The 11,339-nt window shown below is 42.4% G+C and overlaps 1 protein-coding gene across 4 annotated transcripts in view; it reads right to left on the reverse strand.

The window, feature by feature from the left end:
* The window catches only part of RBM25 (RNA binding motif protein 25), a 29,507-nt gene extending 21,902 nt beyond the window's left edge, over positions 1 to 7,605 (reverse strand). For 2 of the 4 annotated variants that reach the window (XM_062630800.1, XM_062630798.1), the window contains exons 1-3: positions 7,472 to 7,605; positions 397 to 517; positions 229 to 278 (exon numbers count right to left, since the gene is read on the reverse strand). In XM_062630800.1, coding sequence (XP_062486784.1) covers positions 229 to 278; positions 397 to 502 — 156 coding nt within the window. In that variant the 5' untranslated portion in view covers positions 503 to 517; positions 7,472 to 7,605. Of the gene's footprint in view, positions 1 to 228; positions 279 to 387; positions 518 to 7,471 lie in introns of all 4 variants that reach the window. The other 2 variants (XM_062630799.1, XM_062630797.1) reach the window with 1 other exon arrangement.
* Between the last annotated feature and the right edge of the window lie 3,734 nt (positions 7,606 to 11,339).

Genomic DNA, 11,339 nt, shown 5'->3' on the forward strand with positions numbered 1-11,339 from the left:
CGCAAGAACAGTAACTGCTTCACCGTTGCAGCTACAGCTCCAGACATGATGTCAAACTTCGTCTATGTCAGAAACTAGCATAATATTTGCACAATAACTGCATTTAAAGTGAAGGGTTTCCTCTCATAGCATGAGTCCTGATGGAATAGAGCAAAACAAGAATACTGATGATATTTACTAAGTTTTGCTCTCATTTTGCTATAATCTCATCCCCACTGTAATACTTACAGTCGGAGCAGGAGCCATAATGCCCATTGGTACAGGAATCATAGGGGTCCCTGAGAAAGACAAGACATTAATATTAGTCTGCCCTGTTGAGATTACTGGTGAATACAAATGAGCTGATTGCAGACATTTCCATTCTAGGTGACACTTCCATATACTCACATAACTTACCAGGAGGCACAGGTGGAGGAAAGCCAGGAAACTGTGGAGGTGGGATTCCAGGGGGAAGCGTTGGGATTCCCATAGGAGGGCGATTCAAGTGAGGTGGGAAAGACATTCTTCCAGTCACAATCTGTCAAAAAGACAGAAAAGGAAACTTATACTAGTTAGCTCCTAAACATGAATTATAAAAGCAATGTAAATGGTAAGTGTCCATAATAATTTTAAATCTTTAGATGGACATCCAACTACAAACAAAAACTATTTTTAACTCTTTTCCCCCAGCTATTCATAAAGTTGCAAAACTAATACAAGTCTTCCTTCAAAATGAAGAAACAGCACTTCTAGGAAAGCGCTTCAGAATGAAGTGGAAAACAAAACTGCATTTGACTCCTCATATCAATGGTTTACAAGGAGCGTGAATTACATAGCACTTAACAGCTTGTACAGTTTCTTTTAAACTGTCTTTGCAGTATGTGAAAACAGAAGTAATCTTTTAAGACATTTTCAATAAAGCAAGTAGTTCTCTTGTACAAGAAATGATCACACACAATACAACTGTAGAACAAGATGAGAGAAAGAACTGGGACATCCCAATGCTCAGCCTTAATAGGAACTGTATTTAAGACAAGACTGGAAGATCTCCAAATTCTAGCACAGAGACAGTAAAAAGCTTGTAAGAGTGTTCTCTGATCTATTTTTAACTTCCCAGTTCACACATCTTCCAGAGCTCAACGTGGACGACAGTCCATGAGCTGAGTCAACATGCTACCATGGAGAATAAAGATGGCTTTAATATAATTTGCTCTTCAGATAGTGAGTATTCTGTGTGTATCACTAACACTGTAACATACAAACTAAGAATAAAAACATCAAGATCACTCTTAACTAACATGGCACATATTCTTGCTTCCAGTATTATCTCAGCAACCTCACATGGTCAAGTCTTCAAAAAAGGTTAGTCCTCGGTTTTAAAAATACCAAAACTGGTCACCAGTATTATTGCTGAACACATAGGTATGTTCATACTGCATCAAGGAAGCGCTAGAGGAATATCAAACAGATATGAATCACAAGGACACCATATGACAAGTGACAAGAGCCCTGTTAGCTGTCTCTTAGTAATGCTGTTTCTTAGCATTAGAAACTTGTGTTTCTGAATAGACTGTACAGACTGCTTTCCAATCTACAGTATGGCATCTTCACTGCAACGGCCTTCCACACAGGCAACCACAAGTCAAAAATGAAGCAGGCAGCCTTCAGAAAAAGAGTTATGATAAGCTTATTTCTGATACGAACAAAAGACCTGTAGATTACAAGATGCTTTCTCCAGCTTCCTGCCACTGAACACACAAGAAACAGGAAATAAGCTTTGCTATAGACAGGTGTGTCTTCCATAAATGTACAAGAGCAAGCAGCTAATGACAGCCTCAGACACTAGAAGAGCTAATATCAGTACTCTACCATAATAGTAGACACATTTGAATGAGCTAAAAAATTATAAGAGAATCATGCGTCAAAATTTTATTCCCACAGAGTCTGGAAATAACTATGAGGGACAGATATATATATACATATAATGGACCAGACAGGATGACAGGGAAACCCAAATGTATTTGTTAATGCCTTTGAACATCGGAACTTACTTATTCTGGTATTAGAATGCATATATGACCCTACAGCAGAATTCATTCAAAGACACATGTACAACTACATCAACTACAAAGAGGTTTGTGATGATGGCCTTCATTAATTGGCCCCAAAGGGCATTCATCAACATCTCACCAGGAGAAAAAAATAAACATTCCTGTAACACAAGATCTAAGATGGCAGAAGAGAGCAACTGCAAGCATTCCTTCAACAGTTCAATAACGATTATTGTATACAATAAACACAAAAAGTTTCCCCCCCCCCCCTTAGAATCCATACACCTAAGAACACAATCCCCTTCTGTCATTCTTGACTTTTTAAAACTGAACAGGAAAAGAAAAGCATTTTGGTGTATGGCCAAAACATTTCATCTGGAAGAACACTGTCTACTCCGACTCCTCTGCACATCAGCCAACACTGCTCTAGAACCTGGATGGTATGGCAGGGAACACAACTCTCTTGCCCACTTTGGTATTACTACTGGAAACGTTTTCATCCTGAAAAACACAGCCAAGGGAAGACAGAAAATTAAGATCCTTAAGGCTCTGGGTTCCTATCCATATTGCTGATAACTGGACAAAAGTCAAAGCTGGTTTAGGACAGTATGGTAGAGCAGTAAGTCATCAGATCCTAGATGGTTCTGAACAGGCTACAATAGTGTAACACCATCTGAGGACATTAAGGAGTAGTCAGTTAAACAAAAAAGAACAATAGGGGAAGTAATTTTCCAGGCTGCCTGTAAGTGCAGTCCTTTCTCTAGATCTGATGAGCACTTTATCTGAGACACCATTTTGGAGAAGCTAATGAAAAAAAAAAAAGCCTAAGAGGTGAAACAGTTATTTGAATTAAAAGATGCTGAAACTTACTGCTCTCGATGGATTTTACACATGCAAATTTGTTTGTTTTTTAAATTAAAAATACCAAAATACTTAGCAGTCAATGAAGTAATTGTTACTGCATAAAAAGAACAAGGTGGTTAGTAAGAATAAAATTCAGTCTTTCAGTCTTCTAGTCAGATGATGTGAAGCAGTTATCTCTAGGGCTTCAAGAGCCCATTTTACTTCAAGCATTCTGTTCTTAATTTTCTTCCCATATTTCTACAGTTACTTTCACAGCAGCTACAAAGCTGCCCTGTTACTAATTCTTGCACAGACCTATCCTTGCACCTCTGCTGCCTGCAAAACTGAAGATCAACACTAGAATTAAAGAAAGCCATGGTCTCTTTCTTGCTTCTACATGTAACTACCAATGTGAAACCGGCAGAGAGAACATTTTAATTCTGATTCCGTTATGAAAACTGTGAGGATCAACAGATACCAAGATTGAAACTGCTCACAAGGAAGTGAGAGATCTGGACAACAGAGGAAGCTGCAACCAATTCTTTGCAGCAGCAAAGATGTTACAATGAAGGGAACTGAACAGCACGATTTTTCTCTCAGCAGCTACAGAGCACACAAGAAACTGACTTACTCTTCCAACAGTCAGAGGGGTTGTTAAAAGTAATTACAAGCCAAGTGTTAGGTATAGAAAGTTAAGAGATGCTAAGCCAGGTCTAGGTAGAATACACTTGCAGAAAACTCAGGAACAGTATCTTGAACTTCTCTGCAGACTCTCCTACTACTCTGCCAGTACAGTTCAATGATCAGCATCTGCTATATTTATTGTGGTCTCAGTATTGCATAGGGTGATCTTCAGATTTCCCCAATACATTCAAGTAAGCAAATAAGGAACAAAACAGTTCAGAGGTATTTTTAAGACCTAAACTGACTTATGAAAGTATTACCTCAAGTGAAATTGGATGCAAACAGCATTCTTGGCAGCTGCCTTTTAACTAGCAGCTCTTTAAAATAAAGATTAATTTGTGTGAATATTACAGTGGTCACAAAGATAACAGGGTAAGAAAAGCAGTGAGCATCTGGCCTGATGCTACCTGAAATACTGACATCTTCAGCCCCAGAATGATGGATTTGTGTCAGGTCTCTGACTCCAGGCTCAGTCAACTTAGGCTAGTCCAAGCCAACAAGCATGGCAGTAAAATAGGAGTAGATCTGTTAAACAGAACAGATCAAGCCGAGACCCTAATGTCCACAGCACACATTTTGGGGAGGACCACCCCACAGAAACAAATGCTCATTTCCAGACAAGAGCTCATTTTCATTCTAAAAGGAACCCAGTCCATTCACCAATGTGAAAAAAAGTTTTCCAAGTGAGGATGACTGCAAGACGCCCTTCAAAAGCATACTCCTGATCCAAGTTAACAAAGTGATGTAGGCACACATTTTATTAGCCTTGGGCAATTTTTGTAAGCTGCAGATTAATTATGTCAAGGATGGCAAACCACCTAAGCTTACTCTAAGTAGAACTAGCTCAAATCCTGAGCTATTAAATAAAGCAAGTGCTACACAAACACAGCTATAACATTCCAGGTTCAACTTTGGCACAAAAGTTCAGCTGCTTTCATACACTGCTCTTCTGAGTTAGTAAGTCCTGATGGAACAAAACACCATGCAGAGCTAGGTGTGCCTATCTTCTGAAACCTGGAGAGAACACAGGGGTACCCATGTGGCTCTAAAATCCACTAAGCCTTGTTAATTCTGACATGGTGCTATCCCTGCTGGGACAGAGCTCTGCCCATAAGAGCATGCTGGCTCTGATGCACAACTAAAGAAGTGCTAGACTTAAGGGTCTGAGACATCAAAACTATGAAACAAGAGTCGCCATCATTCAGACACAGATGCCCCATGCTGCTTTGTTATCTCCAACTCCCAAAAGTCCCAATAATAGGAGACTGACTATATGAGAAGATGGTACTAGTCTGGCTGCACTTACTGTAGCTGTGTTTTTTAAATCGTAGTACCCTTTAAACCTCTACTAAATTTTTTTAATAGGGGGTGAAAAGATACATCACAAACAGCATGTGAGTTTCAATAAGAAACACAGCTAACTACTGTATTTCAAAGTGACAGTGCTATCACCTCCTCAGGGCAACATCACAGTTCTACCAGTGTCACAGGATTAATCTCACTAGTACCTCTGTGTTTACACAGCATAACTTCATTTCAAAACATTTTAACCACTTTCAAAACATTTAAGTTCCACATGAAACAACTGATGAGCTACTGTTAACATTCAGCAAAATTAACTGTAAACATCCTTAAGTCTTGATGCACAACCAAACTTACTGTGTTTTAAGAATGACACATGTAGTGTCAAAACAGCTGTGACAATATGGCTGATCTAGCTTGGTTTCATTTTGTCTGATTTTGACTGCTCTTCAACACTTGCCCAGTAAAATTCTTCTGCACCACAAAAAAAATCCGTACACTTGAAGTCCAGAATAAACTGCACAAAATACCTGTGCAAGCTAGTCCCTCAAATAAGGGAGAAGTAAGGATGCTATATCAAGACATTTGATTTGCATATCCATATAATTACATTTAATTCCTATTAAGAATTGTACAACATTTCGGCTTTTGATTCTAATGTCAATACCTAGGCAGCAAAGAGTGAATAATAATTTCCTCTAATTTATGACAAAGTACTTCATACACTTTGTGCCATGGGTGCAGCTGAGCAACAAAAGCCTTTTCAGAAGTCATTGGAGAAAATATATAAGCAATCTATTGAAGTCAGTACTATCACAGAGGCTTTTAAATCAGTTTCTACATGATGTATGGATTTTTAAGCCATTCAATTACAAAAATAACCTCATAGTTTGTCACCCATTGGAGATGCTGTTTATGGTATTGCTTCTCACAAAAAAAAAAAAAAAAAAAAAATCAACACTGCCTCAAAGAAGCCAACTGCTTCTCTCAGTGAAAATACCCACTTTCTTATAGAGTCCCACAGTTTTCTCTAAAATTGCCTGCAAGCTAAGCAAGACATGTGAAATTGATATGAAAAACAAGAGACACACGGAAAGATAAAACAGATGCTAGATTTCCTGAGTATGTTTACTTCTGAGCAAGAAAAACTAGTATTTGCTCAAGCCTCTTTTTCAGAGGTGACCTAGAAAGTGTTCACTAACTACCATAAGTTGCCAGTAAGTTGCATCCCAAGCTGTTAATACGCAGCAACATGCTTAGAATCATAGAATCAACTAGGCTGGAAAGGATCTTCAAGATCATCAAGTCCAGCTGTTACCCCAGGACTGCCAAGTCCATAACTAAACCATGTCACTAAGGGCCTCATGTACATGTTTTTGAACACTTCCAGGGATGGTGAGTCCACCACTTTCCTGGGCAGCCTGTTCCAATGCCTGAGCAGCCTCTCTGTGAAGAGATTTTTCCTAATAATCTAAACCAGAGCCTCAGTCCAAAAGCCCCTTAACCAAGGTTCAGTTAGGCTTGTCACAGCAGAACTTCAAGATCTTTGGTTTAGTTCCTAATTCTCTGATTCTGCACCCACATAAAGCCCTAGTCAGTCAAATAAGTGACTGTCCACTCTAATATCGCTATTAACTCTTCCCAAAACACAAACATGGCTGTGGCATTACAACATTTATGTGAACGAGTACTTGAGACACAGAAGCAGGGAAAGGTAGAGCACTATGTGCAATCCTGCTCCTTTACAGGGAAAATAATAAACTCTCTTGTTCTCTCTTTGAATTTGTTCTGGACCACCTTCCATAAATGCCGATACAATACCTGAAGCAATGCTTGCCTGCCCCACAAAAACTTACTACACATCCAAGTACATACATTTTAATCTGATCAGCTTGAGAACTAGACAGCTTTTAAGATTTCACTTTCTGTAAGCTTCTGTACTAAAAAAAAAATAATAAAAATATGGAAAATAGAAGTTAATTTTGTTCAGAATGTTCCCTGCATTTGAACAAATTTCTTTTTTCCTTCAGGCAGACAAAGGCCCTTTTTCTAAAATGGAAAAAGATATCATGAGAAAAACATGCCAATACACACACATCACAACCTGTATTACACGGATGAATCACTCCAAGCCTGTTAAGCACAAGCTGCTAAAACGCGTTTTACGATGACTACTCCGGTCCACGCTAAGGACATTCAAGTCCCTGACATGGAGTAGCAAAAACCCCACCCATAGGCAGAAAGGCCCAGGCCACGCTGCTGAGCGGCTCCGGGCGCCGGCAAAGCTCCACTGTAGGCTCGGCCTCGTCCCGCCCGCGAGCGGGCTCCTCTCGCCCGCCAGAAGGGGCTCTCAAGCGTCCCGGGGGAGAGAGAAAGCAAAAGGCCCCCGCCACTCTCCCGCCAGTACCTCCCTGAGACCGCGCTCCCGTTCCCCGCCGCCACCAGCCGGACGCCTCCTCCCCGAGGGCCGCGAAAGGCGAGAGACCGCCTCCGCCTGCCACGACCGAGCGTGCGGAAGCGCGACACAGGAGTCCGACCCGGCCCGGCCGCGCCTCCTCTCACCGCCGCCGCACTCCCTCCCCTCTCGACCCCCGAAGCCCCTCACTCCTCACCGCTTCTCTGCGAAGCAGGAATCGCGTCCGGAGCGCCGCCGCGGCCCCTCCGCGCGGCGTAGGCCGGGGATGGAGCAGGAGGACGCCGCTCGGCCGCCTGGGAGGCCCCGGGGCGCCACTAGGCCTCGAACACACCGCACCGAGCCGCCTCCACCGCGCTGCGTGGGGTCATGTGACCCGCCCCTTCCGCCAACGCCCCGACATGCACCGCGCAGCACCACCATAGAGATGGCTGTGCTAGAGCGCCCTCCCTCTCAGCAACGCAGCACTAATACACGCCACCATAGAGTAGCAACGGCTAGAAGGGCAGAGGAAAGGGCTCCTGGGTTGCCATCTTTGCTGTGGGCAGGTGGTGAGGCGCCCTCGCCCAGCCCCGGGCGTCGCCATCTTAAGGTCAGGCAGTGCCGCACGGGGCTGTTGTGGGCGCAGGAAGTCTCCCACTGCGAGCCTGGTACTAGCCCCTCGCACGGCTGCTGGCAGGTGTTTCTCACTGCCTGCGGTGCCGTTCCCGCTGCCGCGCTCTGGGCCCTGGCTTAGCTGCGGCTGTGGTAGGCGCCTGCGGTACCCGCGGGGAAATTCCTCTGTTGCTTTTATCAGGAGGGAACGCGAGTTGTGACAGACTGGAAAACTAAAACAAAAAGCATTTTTAGGGGCAGTAGACATAAAGATGTAGAATTATAGAATGGTTTGGGTTGGAAGAGACTTTCAAAGATTATCTGGCTCACCTCCCCCCTGCCATGGGCAGTGACACCTTCCACTAGACCAGGCTCCTCCAAGCCCTGTCCAACCTGGCCTTTGCCAGGGATGGGGAAGCCTCAGCTTCTCTGGGCAAACTGTGCCAGGGCCTCACCACCCTCATCTTTAAAAAAAAAAAAAAAATAAATTCTAGTTTAAATCTACCCTTAGTTTAAAACCTGTACTATTGCTACAGGCCCTGCTAAAAAGTCTGTTACCATCTTTCTTACTAAGCCCCCTTTAGGTACTGGAAGACTGTTAGAAGGCCTTCCTGGAGCCTTATCTTCTCCAGGCTGAGCAAGCCCAGCTCTCTGGGCCCATCTCCAGAACAGAGGTGCTCCAGCCTCCGATCATCATTGTACCCTCCTTTGGACAAGCAGGTCTATCTCCTCCTTGTGTTGGGGGCCCCAGAGCTGAATGCAGTACTGCAGGTGGAGTCTCACAACAGCAGAGTAGAGGGGCTGCTGGTCATGCTTCTTGTGATGCAGCCCAGGATGTGGTTGGCTTTAATGGAAGGCTGTATCTCTGCTAAAAAAAAAAAAAACAACAAACAACAAAACAACACCTCTGTGGATTTAAAGAGCAAAAAGAGCAAGCACCAGTATCTTAGGCAGCCATGTGCTCAACAAAAAGATAAAACTGTGCTGTGAAGCAGTTGGGCATAGCCGTGGTCCACAACTGGTAGTTTCCCTGACCTACCAGCATTTAGGTTACGTTAAGACAGTTTAAAATGTACAATTCCCCCCAACATTACACGTGAGACAGTGATTTATTACAATGATGGCAAGCAACTGCAAATGGAAAAAGGAAGTAAATGGAAATGGAAGGAAGGTGATCTTATAGGTGATTAAGAGATAGACCACAGCATGAGCATCTGTGCAGAAGGCTGTTGAAAACATTTTGGATCAGCCAGGCAAAAAACAAACAAGCAAACTTTAGTACCTTTATATTACGTTTTCCACTGTTTATAAACACTGTTTAGGGAAAAGTGCTCAAAAGAGGAGAGTGCAATGACAAACAATCCCCTCCACCTGTTATGGCAAGGAAAACATTTGGAGCAGACACTATCAGATTCTTTAGTACAAAGCAGATGTACTCTGTCTGACACCATAACTTGCTACTGAATAGTCAACAACTGAGCTGGAACTAAGGTCCTGTTCATCACCTTGCTTTACCAGATGATGTGCAAATTTAAGTATTTTAGCAGTAGCAAATTCAGGAAATACCTCAAGATTGATTGCAATTCCTTCTCCCATCAGAAACAGCATTTTTATATTCTATTGATTACAACTTGTGCCATGCAGCCTGCGTATCTCCCTTCAACTAATGCAAATTTAGTAACTGCAATAATGACTACTGTTAATACTTCAAATAATTCATTAACATGCTGAGGTAGGTAAAAAAACTCGTTTTGCAGCTTGCAGGAAAACTAAGGAAAGGGGAAAGCCTATAAAAAGAATCTTCTGAGTTTCCTGTTTCTATGTTGTCTCAGAGTGAAACTCTTACCTGCCTGAAAAAGAGGTGAGAAAGCCAAACTCAGTTGTGCTGCTGTAACAAGCTTTTACTTACAGGAAACATTGCAAAGGCTTTTTTAATTTAGATATTAATCTGTTTTGCTTAGCCAAAGAAGTAGACCATTCTGCATTTATTCTCCTTGTACAAATTGTGAACATCAGCCTCCAGTATCCTTTCTAACCATAAAGAACAGCATTAGTATAATCTAGTAAAACCAGCTATTTCCACATCTCTACTCTTTCTGCTATTGGATGTTAGAATTGTGTACCTCTAAACCTATCCATTTTATCTGTTTACCCTTCAGTTGTGAAACTGAGATCCCTCCCCAGATACTGATTATAGTTCACTTTATTCATTTCCTCGCTGTGGACTCCAGAGCTTCATGCTCAAAGCCAATCAAAAAGAGTGCAGTAGGTGGCTTTTAATATTAGGGCTAAAATTAAGGAAGGTGCTTTGTATGTCTGCGCACTATTTTGCATTTCTTAAAATTTTTGGTTCAGCAAAAGTTTATTCCTGTACATGTCAGTCCATTTAGTTAATCTTTTTTATTGATCTTCTCTGCAAAATAACTAAGTGAAAATACATTATCATAATAGTATGAAAGAGAGCAGGGAAGACAGGTACTGTGCCAGTCTTCAATCATTCATCATCACTAAACTGTATAGAGGAGAAATGGATAAGCCATGTACATGCCAAGTAACACAACTGCATACAGTAGAATCTAGTAGAACAAAGGTACTTCAGCAGTACGCTTGAATTCTGACAGGGCCTCAGTCACTCTTGGTGTTGGGAACTTCACTGATGCCTCATTTTCGTGGTAATTGGACCTGCTGACTCAGTTTTGAGAAATGATGATAGCTCACCTTTCATGATGATCACCTTAAATGATGATAGCTTACAGAAGGTAAACCCACAATCACTGCTGCCTACATGGATATCCAGTTGTGTAATTTGGCTCTCTCTTGAAATTGCATGCAACCAAACCAGGGGACCAAACCACAGGCCTATCTATGGTTACAGAATCATAGAATGAGACCTTAAAGCTCATCCAGTTTCAACCCTCTGCCATGGGCAGGGACACCTTCCACTAGATCAGGTTGTTCCAAGCCCTGTCCAAACTGGTCTTGAACACTGCCAGGGATGGGGCAGCCACAGCTTCTCTGGGCACACTGTGCCAGTGCCTCACCATCCTCACAGGGAAGAATTTCTTTCTTCCCTGACTCTTCCCTGTCAGCTTAAAGCCATTCCCCCTTGTAAAAAGTCTTTCTCCAGATTTCTTGTAGGTCCCCTTTATGTGTTTGAACATGATCAACATGTAAAGTCCACAAAGTGAAACAGCGTATATTCTTCTCCCAGAGAGGTAGCCATTAGCATCTGATCCAAGCATCCAGCCAAAAAAAATCTGGTTACTTTAGAAAAGAAATTGTTTGCGGACTGGCTGTGCTACAACAAAAATATTTTGAATGCTACTTAAGTCACACGTATACATTTGTATACACACACAGCCAATGAAAAATAACTTGTCCTTTTCTTGTAGCCCCCTGCCCTTTCCAGCCAGTACCATGACCCAGGATCTCACTGGAGAATTGCTGGCTGAGGTTACTTCCTCACCATGGGG

The sequence above is a fragment of the Pezoporus occidentalis genome, unplaced genomic scaffold (genome assembly GCF_034315485.1).
Source record: "Pezoporus occidentalis ecotype Australia unplaced genomic scaffold, CSIRO_AGI_Poc_V1 ctg36, whole genome shotgun sequence".
Lineage (NCBI taxonomy): Eukaryota > Metazoa > Chordata > Aves > Psittaciformes > Psittacidae > Pezoporus > Pezoporus occidentalis.